The sequence below is a fragment of the Apis cerana genome, linkage group LG9 (assembly GCF_029169275.1).
Source record: "Apis cerana isolate GH-2021 linkage group LG9, AcerK_1.0, whole genome shotgun sequence".
Lineage (NCBI taxonomy): Eukaryota > Metazoa > Arthropoda > Insecta > Hymenoptera > Apidae > Apis > Apis cerana.
This window is the reverse complement of record NC_083860.1, coordinates 8,245,578-8,260,849: the sequence shown is the minus strand read 5'-3', so window position 1 is coordinate 8,260,849 and position 15,272 is coordinate 8,245,578. Positions and strand designations below refer to the sequence as shown.

The 15,272-nt window shown below is 46.8% G+C and overlaps 1 protein-coding gene across 5 annotated transcripts in view; it reads right to left on the bottom strand.

Moving 5' to 3' along the window:
- The window catches only part of LOC108003935 (solute carrier organic anion transporter family member 74D), a 77,711-nt gene that overhangs the window by 12,391 nt on the left and 50,048 nt on the right, over positions 1 to 15,272 (bottom strand). For 3 of the 5 annotated variants that reach the window (XM_062079398.1, XM_062079402.1, XM_062079397.1), the window contains exons 2-4: positions 1,593 to 2,069; positions 861 to 1,231; positions 244 to 458 (exon numbers count right to left, since the gene is read on the bottom strand). In XM_062079398.1, coding sequence (XP_061935382.1) covers positions 244 to 458; positions 861 to 1,231; positions 1,593 to 1,910 — 904 coding nt within the window. In that variant the 5' untranslated portion in view covers positions 1,911 to 2,069. Of the gene's footprint in view, positions 1 to 243; positions 459 to 860; positions 1,232 to 1,582; positions 2,070 to 15,272 lie in introns of all 5 variants that reach the window. The other 2 variants (XM_062079400.1, XM_062079399.1) reach the window with 2 other exon arrangements.

The window sequence follows — 15,272 nt, the reverse complement described above, 5'->3', positions numbered from 1 at the left end:
ACGCGTCCCGTGAGTATGCAAATTCCCGACGTAACATTGAAATTCCGCATGATAACGCAACAATGAATCAAAATAATCGAAGTGAAAGATCTTGGTATGGTCCCCTCGGCCCCGAGCAAAGACTCTTTCGCGTCGCACGAAAGCAAAGCTTTCTCGAACCCTGTTTTGCTCCCCCCGTTGTTTCGTCCCCTCTTCTTCGCGGTATAATAGAAACGGAGGAGGGGGAGGAATTGGTATTCTTACCGAAATAGAGCGGGCTTTCTCTGCTGGCCACATTGTCATCGATGTAGGGGATACCGAGGGTGTAGACCGCCGTCTGACCCATTCCAACGCCCAACAAGGAGACGAAAAATATCGCCAGGACCACCGTGGTTATTTTGCTCTGTATCCTCTGCTCCGTCAACGAGTCGCCTTTGCAGTCGTTCATCGTGTACATTTGAGTCGTGGACGAGATCCAGCTTCGAGAACAGAAAAAAAGAAGAAAAAAAAAAGAAAAATCAACCGTCGTCATCTAGAGATCGATTCGAATTTTTGTCAAACACGAGACCTGTGTAATTCTTTCTTTTTCTTTTTTTTTTTATTATTATATTTATAAACAGAGAGACCTAACCCATTAAAAAAAAAAAAAAGAAAAAGGTACGATCGATACATCGTGGAACGGAGGAGGCAGATAAAGAGAGAGAGATACGGGTTGCACGGAATTACGACACAATTTCGAGAGGGGAGGGGAAGAGGAATCGATCGATGCGGAGAGTTAAAGAACAAAAAAAAAAAAAAATACAGGAACGAATTCGATAATCGACAAGTGTCGAAAAAAAATGAAAGAAAAATTATCTTTAGCAGAGATTTACTATGTTTACCTGTCGAGCGTAGAATTTTCCGATCGTTCCTGCAATTTGCAGAGGTTGGCAGGAATGGGATGGGTGTTGTTCGGGTCACCACCCTCGACCCCGCTGAGAAACATCTCGTTCTGATGGATCAGCTGTTCACCGAAGATGAAATGGGGCATCGAGCAGGTGAACGAGCTCACCGCGAACAGGATCATGCCCCAAGCGATCCACTTAGGCCGGTGACCTTGGCCCCCGTAATACGTAAGCAGGAGAGAGGAACCGATCTGCCCGATCTCCGTCGCTGACATTATAATACCGGTGGTCTTCGACTGTATCTGGAACAGCTTCTCGATCGTCGTGATCACCGAGACGAAGTACGTGTAGTACATTCCCTGAAGAACCTATATACAAATACAACGAGCGATCTCAACCATATATATATATATAAAATTTATTATATCGTTACGCCATTATTATCAATCGTTATAAATAAACTAACGAAAAAGTTTCGACGAACTCGTTACGTTAGAAAGACAAGGGAGAGAGACTAAAAAAGTTCGGCGTTTTCCAACCTTTTCTCGAGATACCTTTTTACATTATTCTACACGGAATGAGCGTTATATTCGTTCGAAAGATGATTACTCTACGAATATTCGACAGCGACAGGACCGGAGATCTACCCTTCTCCCTCGAGATTAGATTAGATCTCGATCGAGATGAAAAGCTAACCGAAAAGCTAACCAAAAGCTAACCCAAACCAACCCAGGTGATGCAGAAGGTGACCAGGAAGGCCTGCTTCGTGGCGAAATATTGAAGCCAGTGTGGCCTGCACGGGCCCCAGCCGCAAGACACATCGGCATCATCGAACTCCGTGTGAAGGCTGCTCGACTTCTCGTCGGACATGATCAATTTCCCGTTTTCCGCCGCTGTTATTTCGTGCAACTTTCCATTAGGTATCGATCCATTGTTGTTGTGCTGCTTCCCGCAGATCAGCCCGTTCCCGTTCGCCATTTTCGGTGGAATTATCGTCAGCGCCTCCACGTTTCCGTTCGCCAAGATTTGCGTGTCTTCGCCCGCCATTGTATCTCGATTATTACCGATCCGCTATCCCGTGTTCCTCTCGTCTTCTCTCTCTCCCTCCCTCTCTCCTCGCAGCTCTCTTCACTCTCTCTAACCGGGATTCTTCCTCGTGGGAGGATCCTCTCGACCGCTCAAACGACTTCCATTCGAACGGTCAACCTGCGAAAAAAAGGAGAGAAAAAAAATTGTTCGATCAGTCCAGCCGATGATGAATATCGTTGAGTATCTTTGACGAACGAGTATCCTCGCCGCTCGGATTCTTCGACGAGGATAGAAATCGGGAATAAATTAAATAAATAACATTCTTGGTTTTTACGCGTCGAATGATTAATTTTTTTTTTTTTTCCCCCTCCAAGATTTACTACCGATGCCGATGACACGATTATACACGACGTTCGAGGAATTTCGTACAAGGATGTCGAAGGTGGCGATGAGTTTCTTCTTTTTTTTCTGCGATTTTTATCCGTTGTTGTCGGTTTTTTAAAGGTCGGTTACGCGTTTGCGTAATCATCTCTACGCGGCGATCGTCGAGGGAGGAGAGGGTGGGGAGGTGGAGGAGGAGGAAAGAGAGAGAGAGAGAGAGAAATAGCTGAAAAGTGTCCAGGAATAAATCGTCAAACTCGCGGTCGCTATTTATCATCCGTTCGAAACGCTTTCGAGATGCACTTTGTATTTTTGAATAACTAAGTTACATACGTCACGGTATTATTTATAACAACGGTCTCTCTCCGGTTGTCCGTTGTGTCTCTGCGAAATCGCGATTAGCATTGTGTTCCACGGGTAATGAAATTCCCCGCCATCTTTTTCAAATCTTACGCCAAGATTTACGGAGAAAAATAAATATATACAAATATATATATATATATATTTGTTTAAAAAAAGAAAGAAAGAAAGAAAGAAATCGTCAATTTTTTGCCGTACCTCGAAATTGTAAATTTCGAGTAAAAGTGAACTTTCTATGAAACAATAGCGGAGTTCCTCGATATTATTTAGAAAGCGATCGCAGGTAGATACGATTCAATTTTCAAGCAGAAGGACAAAGAAAAGAAGGAAACGGATAGAGATCCTTTCTCTTCGTACGGAAACGAAAGGAAACGAGAAGGTTGAAACGGCCTGTAGCCCGTGAGTGTCCTCTCACTTTCATCGGTGCCCGACTTTTCTCATTTCCCTCGCGTTCCATTCCACCGACTATATCCTATCGATGCGGTTTTCACTGACAGCGAGTAGGAGTCTGCGGACTGGAACTCGCGTCTAGCCACACACCGGGTGCCCCGAAAGTACTTCTCAACAATTTCTCCACTCTCTCTCTCTCTTTCTCCGATAAAGTTTAAAAAGGAAAGGGGAAAAGGAAAGAAAGAGAGAAAATGGTTGGAGCAGCGCTACTCGTAATCGTGATCGGGATATTATTTTCGCGACGAACGAAACGAAAGAAGAAGATTGGAGAGAGAGACGATTTGGTTAACGATCGAAATGATTCAAGAGGCAAAGAAACTTCCTGTCGAATGGCCCCGCGCATGATAATAAAACTCTTTGGAACGGCGCACGAGCGGATTTTATTTCGACGTTAATTGGCCACGCGCGGTAACCGACCTCCGAAAACCCTGTCCAAGAATACGAATGTGTTTACGGTGCAGCGTCGTTTCGCCGCGCCATTGACCCGTTAATGTTTTAAACGTCGCGCGTCTGCCTTGGATAGGTATATACCTCGGTGTATCTCACACGTGTCCAGGGAACAATCTTCCGTAAATCCATTAACTCGTCCAATACCGCTCGCAACGCCGAGGGTATTTCGCGATTTCCGTCAACCAATGGACAATTCTCTGTTCCACGCGTGTTTCTAATCGAATTCAACGGTTGATTTTACGACCCCAGAGGTCTTCAACGTGTAACCTTGACGTCTAATCCCATGCAGGAAGTGGTCGAACGATAAATCACGCGTTTCTTTAAGCGCGGCGACCGCTGTTTGATGGAAATAAAAAAAAGTTTAATTATTGTCATTAACGTTTGTTTTGACGTGGACCTATTTCCGGAACAGGTTAACACGTTCCAGGAACGAGGCCTTCGTACGGGTTCCTCGTTGGGATTGTCTCTTTAATCTCCTTCTAAAATCCTCCGTCGTTAATTCCCCCGGCCGAGATTGCCTCGATCTTTGAACCCTGTTATACGTTCCCAACGTATGGACGAGAACAATATCTAGCGAGGAATCCATTCGTGACAAATCGACATAAACTTTGATGGCTTGAGTCATTAAAATTTTAAGCAAGCATGAGGAAGAGAAATCCTTCTATCTTCTGCTATATATAAAGTAAAATCTCGCGTTCCGAAGCGTATTTATTTGCTTAGATTGGAAAATATAAAGGAAAATTTGAAACCGTATCGTGGATCAACCGTGGAGTTTCGATTAACCGATCGAAACTTTCCCCGTTTAAGGAGGGCAATGTCGGCATCGCGCTCCATCCACCACTCGGATCGGAACGAAATCGAAAGGGCGCCCTCCTTCCAAGGGGAAGGGGAAACCAGACGTCTCACCTTCTCAACACTTCCCTTCCTTCCCCCTAAATCCTTTTTCTCCACGAAAATTCTTCCATTCTCCGATTCCACCTCGAGATCCACCGTTTCTTCCTCGAGCTTTTTCTCCACGGATCCAGACTTATGAATATTTATCCACGGGCTTGGGCGGATTACACCAAGAGAACGTTCCATTCGGGACCGTGTTATTTTAAACGAAAAACGGTTTGTTTATCAGCGGCACCGGTACAATCGGGGATAATTTTAGGAGGCTGCCATTCGCTCGCCTCCTCTTCGACTCTCCACCTCGTTCGAGAAGATTAATGGAAAAAGAAAAAAAAAGATCGACGGAAACTTGTGAATCAACGCTCTTTGATCGACAACCCGCCCGAGAAATTCATCCGTCTCGGATGAAAAGGGATAAAAAATTCCGAGGACCGAGATCGGCGCCATTTCTCGCGCGGCCGATCGCCAATTCCTATCCTACCTTGTCCTCGCATCGTGATTTCGTTCAGAGGGGGTTTCGTACGACTCCCGTGGAACCAGGTATGATGCAACGAGAAAAGAAATTTCCGGTAATAAATTGCCGTGGTATGTTGCCGTAGGCTTGAATGGGGGACTCGAATATCTCGTAAGAGCTGTTGCTGGGAGCCCACGTGCTTGCCTCGCCGCGACGAAGCGACGAGCCAAGCTTACTTATTATTTATATATTATTCGATTATCCATCTTCCAATATATACATATACACACTTCCATCGCCCGACTCGTACTTAGAGAGAGACTCGTCCTTAACCCTCTATAAAAACGAGCATCTGGCGATCCGAGCGACTAACAAGACGATTGTTTGCCCCCAATAAATTCGTCCCTCGATGAATTATGTAAACCCATCCTCTCTAATGATAATGATGAATAACGATAATAATAACAATAACAATAATAATAATAATAATAATGATAACGATAAACATGGTGTAAATTCGCAGATGCGAAACAAGTGCACACGTTCGACGGATGTTAGAGGTCGTTGAGTGGACAATTGTCGCAACTTGTCCCAATTTCCCGTTGATCGGGTCAGAAAGATCGGCTCGCCTCCGGAGATGCAATACACCAACACTCGGGGCGTACACGTATACGTATGCACGTGCACGAAAACATCGGCGTTCCTTCGTCAAGTTCCAGCAGCGTTGCGCCGCCGGAGAGACTTGGTCTAGGTCGCCTTTCACTGTCCTACTGACGTCTCGTGGTTAGTTGGTTAGTTGCTCTATTCTACTACAACTCAATGCCAGCAGCGTGCACACGTTGTCGTACAGAGCGACCCAAAAGAAACTACCGGCTTGGAAGGCCGAGCACGTGATCGGACGTGGAGGCAGAGAAAGAAAAAAAAAAAAAGAAAATCTTCCACTCGACTCGTCGATTCGAGGATAGTAAATCGAAAACATTCCATTCCGTTCGACATTCGTAAACCGCTCTTTTCCGGATTTATTCGAAAGTGAATCGAGAGGATAAAAGAAAATTTCTTCCAAATCTTGGGTAAGAAAGGAAAAAATACAACAGATATACGTTCTCGAGGATAAAATAGACCACGAAAGAACGAGTTTGGAATGTTCGACGGAGAGAAAAGGATGGACGAAGTGGAGAACCCCGTGTCTCGTCGGCCTTTGCGCAATGGACAATGCCGCGCGTCTTTTTGCTACCTTTTCACGCTCAATTTCCCCTTTTTGAACAGCCTTTATAAAGTCATTCCGATCGATCGATCGTTTCGAGGATAGACGTTTCGTTCTACGATAGAACCGTTCTCCACGGCGGAGAAAAATATAATCGATAATCGTTGTTCGATGGATAAAAAAAAAAGGAAGAGGAATATCGCGTTGTTTATCACGGAACGAGCCGCGAGGAGTTGGAACTCGTGGAAGAGTGTTATGTTTTTTGTACGAAGAAAAGAAGAAGAAGAAGAAGAAGAGGAAGAAGGAAAAAAGCGGCAAAATCTATTTTTCTATATTTCTCTTCCACCGGCCTCGTCCGGTTTCGATCACAATTATTATTTATTGTTCCGGAAAAGTAGCTCAAATTATTCTTCGAGCGTTCTCCATACGTCGCTCCATATACACGAACGTGAACGTAAACCAGATTCAAGATCAGGTTCAACAAGTTTGCTGGGAACATCAAAGTAGAATATAAATCTCGCTGCTTTCCACTTACTTTCTTGAGGGCAATTGCAAAGATTTGCGACACGCGTTTGCGAGCTGCCGATCGAAAGTGAATCGGCCGATAAGTGGGAAACTGCTTTCGTCGGCGAGGCCCCGTTTAATCTTCCACGCTCAAATTACACTTCTACACGAGCGTGCGCCAACACGTGGAAAATTCAAATCAATTCAATCGTATCGCGTTCGTTTTCTCGACGAACGACGAGGAAAAGGACACAAAGGGCCGGATTCGGGTCGGAGAGAATCGGCCGTTGATCTTCTGACTCGAGAAGGGAGGAATGAAAAAAAAAGAAAAAGAAATAATTGGAAGAAAGAAGAGCAATTAAACCGGCAGACTCGTTTCTCTCGACGAAACGAAAGTGGAAGAAGGCAGCGCGCGGATCGCCGATTTTCCTTTCTGAAAAGGCGCGGGGCGCATCGTGATTCTAGATCCCATCCGAAATAATGGTGGATCGGCCGTGGTAATCGAGAGTGGATGAAAGTCGTTGCAACACAATCGTTTCGAACAGTTGTCTCCGTTAAATCACAGTTGTCGTGGCAAAATCGAAAGCAGCGAAAGTAATTCCCGTGGCTCGTAACAATAGGAGGGGAATCCCGATCCCGATCTCGTTCTGGAAAGCGATAAACGCAGCGGGAAAAATAGAGATCGAGGCAGAGAAGCAATTTTCTAAGAATGTGAAAATCTCTTTGTTCCTTCGTCCTTTTTTCTTTCCAATTTGCCAATTTATCAACTCGCGAATCAACGATAAATCGTAATATCGTATAAAAGAGAATCCCATTTTCTTGCGATCATGGGATCGAATTCACATCGAATTTCGATTATTGAGCTCGATTATCGTTAATGGACTCGGCGAGAGCGAGAGGGATGGTTAACTCGTGCCATTAATTAAGATCGAAATGGTCTCGTGCAAAAAAACGAAGCCTAAATCGAAAGCTCAATTTCCACGGGTTTTATTCGAGTCGAGCGTTGGATAACAAGAATTTAATGAAAAAAAGAAAAAAAAGAAAAAAGAAAAAAAAAGGCGAAGTGAATCGAACGAAAATAAGAGTGAAAGATGAGCTCGTTCGATATCTCGTTCGTACGAGAAAAAAGAAAGCAAGAGTTTAATGGAAACTAGAACATGAAAATCGTGTCATTAGAGCGGCACGAAGACGAAACGAAGAACCGGTGCAACCAAAATCAAAACTCGTCCCTTTCGTCTCTCTCTCTCTCTCTATCCTCTTTTCTCTTCCCCGTCGATTTCCTTCGCTCCGATCAGCGCGCGCGTAATTCGACGCATGCATGATAAATGCCGCTTCCGAGCTGCCCCGTCCTATATTTTTTTCGCTGGAACCATCGATCAGCGTGCACCACACCTCGAGAGATACCGGTTACAAACGCGCGCATTATATTTCGATCGTCGATCCACGAAAATTTATACTATCTCGCGCTGCCATTAATAGCCAAGTCCGAACCGATACGGCTCGTAATGATAGATAAACGTCCCTATATTAATAACAGTCGGTATTCGGTCCGGCAATAAACTTGCACGGAAATTACGGGTAATAAAGGCTCCAAGGTTCATTTTTCTTTTTTTTTTACGCGCTCTTTTATACACGTTACACCCCTTACACCCCACTCGGATCTCGTTAATATTTGTAACAACGATACGAGCCCGAGGATACAACGATACAACCCTTGGCGTGCACAATCGCAGAGAAAAAAATCGAATTCCAATTCCGGATTAGATATTGGTATCGCAGCAAATTCCGTATATATATATCCTTTTCCTTTCTCTTTGCATTTTTCGAAAGAAAGCTTGACAACCTCTTCCGCCTGTCTTTCTCTTCCCCGATTATTATTCGTAGCAACGGAGCATGGATGCGCGAAAAAAAAAGAAAGAAAAGAAGGGAGTGGGAGGAATAAGCCATTTATTACCGGATGAAATTACTGGAAACAGCTTCGTTTAAATTAATCACCGGACAAAAATCCAACTCGCTGAAATCAAAGGCCCAATTACAACCCATAATAAACATCGTTCCTGAAATGACACCGGGCTCAATTAACCGGTTAATTGCCGCAACGAGACGCAATCCAATCTTTATAAACTGCCTACCGTAAAACCACTGCCTATCCCAACCCGAGCCCAAAACAACTGGATTCGACCCCGCAGTAAAATCCGACATTCCCTTTGGAAAGTTAGCATGGTGAAAAAACATTGATGCAAGGACGATCCGTTCGAACGTTATTCCGAATACTCGACAACTTTTACGAGCGCGAAGGCCGTCCGATCGTTACATCCGCGCGCCAGTTCGAATTGGGTCCGGGCCGTTCATCAGCTTCGAGTCCCGGATTGGATCGAAATTAGCGAGTTGGGTTCGACTCTTCTCTTTCACCGTCCCAGTTTTCGGAGAATTTTCCAAAGGATCGTTTGGAAATTGAAAACGTAAACGCGAGGAGGAAACGCGGTGGAAGATATTCTGGAGATGGGATATTCTGAAAGTTGGATAATGGATAGTAAGGTAAACTACGGAGCATTACGGTGGACACGGCGCGACGCAATAATAATGGATTATATTGGCGACCGCGGTTGCCCCTCGCCGCAAATTACCAACAATCACGTGCCGCTATCGGTGGCATCTTTTTTGGTCAAATAACACGCCAACTCGCGCTTGCATCCAGACCGCATCAAGGCCGCCCGATGCACGCATCCATCGCGCACGCATCCAAGCCTCGTGCCAATGTTAAACGAAAGGAAAATTTCTAATCGGCGGAGACCACCTCTTCCTCGTCCTCTGGTAAACAATTTTTTACATTCCGGACGGAAACCAACGTAAGTTAAGATTAAAAATACCACGCGAATCATAGAATTAGAAAATCGACCATCTCGATGAACGAGGATTCGAAGAGCGAAAACAAATCCGACGAATCGAAGGAGAAATATTCAAGGCCTGGGATCGATATAATTTCATCGATCGAGAGATTAAGGGCATTAATTAATACTGGAACGAGAAGGAGAGCGAGCGGAATAAGAGGAGATAAAAGATCGACCGACCCCCGCTTCTGGCGTGTTCGCAACTCGCGTGGCCGGCCACGTGCGTCCAACTTGGCTGTTCTTCGACACCCAAACGCGACAAACGCGAGGGGATTGCACGTGGAGCGTTAAGCGATACGAATCGATTCGAAACTTTCACGCTTCGGTCGAGTCGTGTATGGATTCGATCCCATCATCGACCGATGTGATTTATAATTACTCGTATTTCGAGTTTATACGGTTTTATCGCCGATAGCGCCGATAGCGCTGAAAGCCTTGCCAACATGGTCCTTTTTCCCTTTCTCTTTCTTTTTCTTTTCTACGGTAGTTTCAAGTTTGTCCGAAGAATCTCAAGCCTTTAATTAATAGCCAGAGATAATTTATGGAACGCGTGCAATTTCATAATTAATTTCGCGACGGGGAGAAATTTTTCCACGTCCAGATGTACTCGACGCGGTTGCGCACAGTTTTCCATTCCGCCCTTCGTACCCTTCCCACGACCGATCGGACACTCGCTGTATATACTGTGAACACATTCTAGCCGGCGGATTATGCGAGTCAGGCGAACACGGTGCACAGGTGTGCCGGAGAGATGGGATCGAAACGAGCGATTAGATCGGTGAACAATGCCCGCCTGATAACGCCCGATAATGAATAATTCGTCGACGCGTGAGACTATCCCGATGTCTCTCTTCGCTGGCCCCTCGAGAGAAGAGATCCGTCCGCCCGAAATTGGATGGAACGCGGTCAATTTTGATGAAGGAGGACCTCGATCGATCGAAAGAAACGGGGCGGACCAAGGTTAATCACCGAAGATGGTTGGTCAGAAGAAGAATTCGAGTGGTATTGAACGTGAACGCGGCTTGATCCCATCTCTAGCCGGCTCTCACGGCGCACCGATGTGCACCCGTGCAGCTGTTTGCCCGCTCGCAAAGTTTTATGCACGTATTTATTTCAAGCGTTCAGCATCTATGTAAGCAGCCGGCGCGAGGGGCCTACCGGCGCGGTACCCTTAATGAATTCGCGGAAATCTCATTCCCCGCGAATTCTTCGGTGCGCGCGCATAAGCGAAATGAATCGTTCGTAGCCTCGTTAACAACCGTCCAGAAATATTCTTGGAATCCGTGGAAAAGTGGACGGCGATGCTGGCGTTTCCAACCTTCCTCGAGATAGATAGATAGATAGACAGATCCAAAAAAGCCAAGTCGAAAGCGTTCTTCTGCATCTCGATGGAGCGGTTGATCGACGACACGTTCTTTATTTTAAAATCGCGTGAAATTTAGAGACACGATTTATCGATTTATCGAGGAAACGCGATTTGTCGTTTTCGGGACGAATGAAAATAGATTTTGATTTAAATGTGCGCGAACGAGAGTGGCAAGTAGAGCTGTCGCTAATAAATCAGCCGTCAGCTGTCTCCCGCGACCGAGGAACAAGTGCCCACCTGCAACCCGATTTCATCGACGATCCTGCCGATGACGAAACTTCGCTCGAACGCGCTCCACGAGAGAACTTCGCTTCGTGGGAAAATTAGAGACCCGATTTTCCACGAGTTTCGAGAGAGCGCGAAATTTGCAGCCGATATCTTCCGATAGAATATCCATAACGGACGATCCACTTTTCTTTCCCCCTCAAGATCCAACATCGCCAACTGACCCGCCCGATAAAACCGAAATACCAGAGACGAGTTAATGGACGAGTCGCTTCGATCGATCATCCACCGACGACAATGGACGCGGCGATAGAGCGCGCGAAATCACGGATGGAGCGTGGCAGGGAGAGCGAAAGAAAGTGAAAAAGCCGAGGCAGCAGCTATGCTGCACGGTGAAAGAGAAAAAGAGAGGCGAGACTGGCCGGATGACCTCGGTCGCCGAGTTGCAGTTGCAGTGCGACAGGTTCGCAGCTGCGGCCTGTCCCAGATGTCGAGGCTGACGTTGGCGTAGGTGTGAGAGATCTCTCCCTCTCTCTTTCTCTTTCCTCTTCTCCGTGTTGAATGCGCGGAGGGCCGCCGGTCGATCCGTGTCACGGCGGCTTTCAACCAGTTTAAAAGTAAAAGTAATTGATAGATCACCGAGGATCGTCCTTTTGCGCGCCATCCCTCTGTTCCAAGAGGAGTGGAGGAAACATTTCAGGACGGATCAAGGATTGCTCAAGCGTGTTATCGCGGGACACACGCTTCATCTTTCCAACCTTCTTTTTATTTTGCTGCTGGTGGATCAGAGACGGTGCTAATAATCCTTGAAATACACGTCCACGATTATTTCGTGTTTCGATTCGAAGGAACAATCGTACGCGATATATTTAGGCAATTTTATTCACAATGGATGGACTGGACGTTATTTGCTCGTAGAGGTAAAATTAAGGGGCGAGTATGTCGATGGCAACATCTTGTTTACAAGGATCGGGACGAAAAGAGGAGTCGAGATGCGGCAAACTTTTAGACGCAGCAGGTGCGCATCTGCGACCTACTCTCTAAATCGATGGTAAGCATCGGTGACGTAGCCGTAAAACTGCATCGGATCGTTACCACGTGACGCGACTGTGCGCGCAAATCGCACGAATACTTTCCAATATCTTCTTTTTTTAACGCGATACGATTCTCACACGAATGTATCCCGCGAGCGTGCAATAGTATCCGTGCCATAGTTTTAATATAAATACAGCCGGACACAGTCAAGTTTATTAGCGTACAAAGATGAGGGAGAGATCGTTGCGGTCGGTTTTGAAACTCGAACCTCTCAATTGAGCCGTCACACGAGCGAGGCGTCTTCCACACCTAATTCCAGTATCGAAACGACTGCCACCTAGATTATTAATTGGAAAATAGCTCCGAGATGTCCTTCTACGAGCTATTCGGCCAATTTCGTCGGTCCCTCAATAGTGGTTCGCAAGTTGAAAGGCGAGGCACCGAGCCAATGGACACTCCGTATTCAAACTTCGCGTCGCCTTACGGACGACGCTCCTCGCCACCTCGAGGCGGTGCAAGCTCGAAGAAAAAACGAAAAAGACGAAAAGAACGACCAATTATCTCCACTCGTGGAAATTTATATCGAAACTCGATAACAACGCACCTGGTATAACACGTGGTATAAATAAATCCGGGGGGCAGAAATAATTAAGAGAAGAAAAAAAAATGAAAAGGAAAAAGAGGTCAACGACGAGCCCGAGGGGGTTGAGAGAGGGCAGAAGGGGAAGGGGAGACGAGCGAGAGACGCAGAATCTCCGAGAGGATCTCGAAGCTACTACTCTACTACGGAGAGCGCGGCATGTACGCAGCTGCGGAATGTCCCATATTCCCATGGTGAACTCGGACGCTCGATAATCGAGATATCGAGGAGCACGTAGGTAGGTAGGTAGGTAGGTAGGTAGGTAGGTAGGTAGGTAGGTAGATAGGTAGGTGCAAGCCTGGAGCGCGAACGACACGGTCCCGGCTTCCACGCGGTTGCATCATACACTCGCATTACACACACTTTGCTTGATGAAACAAATTGGTATGACCTGGTCTAGGCTGGCTGCCGCTTCTCTCATCGACACCCTCCGGCTACCATTCCACTCCTCTCCACCCGTCCCCGTTCTTTCTTCTCCGTTTCATTGAAGGAAGTCGTTTAAAAGAGAGGCCGAGCGATTCTTCGGCCCGAGGCCAATTTCCGTGTAGCAACCGTCACGCCAGTTTCCTCTATGCCTCTTCTATTTCGCCCCTCCCACCCAATTTCAATTCATTCCGATTACACGCCGTGACGTGTCGTGGTACGCGTAAGTGGAATCTTTCGAGCTACGAGATCGTGCTCCTGATCCACCACTCCTCCTCCTCCTCCTCCTCTTCCCGTTTCGCTCGAAACCCTACTAATTGCCCGCCTACACACCTACCGTTCTTCAAAAACCCCTCGTACCCGAATCTTTACCCACTCCATCCACTGGATTGCTCATTGTCGTGCCCGACTCCCTCTCCGCTCTTCCGTACCGGAGGAGACGTTCGAATCAATTCCCTCGTGACCTGGTCAAAGTGGAGGAAAAAGGAGAAACTGGAGCAAGCAGTTCCGAGGGAACGGTTTTCGCGAAGGGAGGCTCTCTCTCTCTCTTTTCGCTGGATTCGGGCAAAATCACGGAGAGTAGGTGGAGGAAGAGAGAGAGAGAGGAGGGTTGATTCGGAGAAGGGAAGGAAGAACGGAGCTGAGGATCCGAGGCAAAGTGGGAGAGGAAGTGGATGGAAGAAGCGGGAAAAAAGGGTTCGGCGCGCATAGTTGAAAGATAGTAGAGCGCAGCAGCACGTTGCAGCGACGGGTAGCAGCAATGCATGTGCATTGGTTGGCTTGGTACGCGCATGCACGTAGACAGAGACCGTAGAGGCTCTGCGGCACCGTCATTGAGACCTGACCTACTTCGAGACACACGGTTCGCCGACATCGCGCTTCGCCCGAGTAAAAGCACCGAGCAAAGCACACTCCTCGCTCTCTATGCTCGAGCGTGGGCGGTCCATCTCTCCCTCTCTCCTTTTTCCGCCACTTTGCCCCATCTGTCTCGTTTTCTTTCTTTTTTCCTCTCCATTCCACCTCTCCCATTCCCACCGTCCGTCCACTCGTTTCTCGTATTCTCTTTTATTCCTCTGGATATTCGTGTATCCATCCCTTCACCCTTCGTCCTTCTTCTTCCTTCCAACCCTTTCCTCTCATTCGTTCGTATAACGTCCGTCTCTTTCTTTTCGTTTCACACCCTCTCTCGTTCTCTTTTTCCACCACCCTCTTCGACCGAGTCATCTCCCGATATTATTCACCCGTTTTCGGATAGCAACCTCGGCCGCTGTATCGAGAGATTTCGAGTGCATTGGCCTAGATACTCAGCACCGTTTGATACGAATTTCTCGGCGAGACGCGAGATTTTTCTCCCTGCTTTCGAAATACACCGCGGAAAAGGAAAAGCTCGATCAAGACTTTTTCGAGTCGAATCCCGATCGAATCCGAGCAAAATTGCTTCATCCGACCTCCCCCTTTTCCTCTCCCACTTTTTCGCGGAAAACCGAGAAGGGAATAATCTTCCAAGATGCCTACCCGGGCGAGAAAGAAATTACGTTGATCGTCGAAAAATCTTCGGCGACATTTCGTATCTGTGGAAAAATGATGGAAAACGATGGTAGCGAAAATTCTTTGGCTCGTTCGAGGCATCCGTTCGTTTAATTCGGGATGAACGGTTCAATTAACACCGTTAGACAGGAAAAGATATATAGAGAGAGGGAGAGAGAGAGAGATATACGAGTACGGCTCGTAATTGCTGAATTATCGATGATCATTAAGCCGCGTTTACGATCGTGTGCCTCCATCTTTATGTTCGCGCGGACGGACCCCATAAAGATTTTCGACGCATAAACTCTTATCGGTGCACGTGCAGAAGCGGAGAAATGGCCGGGAGGGGAAGAGAGAAAGAGAGAGGCAGGGAATAAAAAGGAGGTGGGATGTTCCGTTTCGACGATCGATTCGATTCCTTTCAGGGGCGAACCAGGTTCAAGTTCTCGGTTCGAGTTACGCGGTACGCGGAAACGTCGAGCTATTCACTGCTCGGCTAAGATATTGGCTTGTCCGAGACGTTGTTCTTCGCGTTTCGAGGTAAATATAAGCAAGCAGTGTCCGGAAGAAAGATCAAAC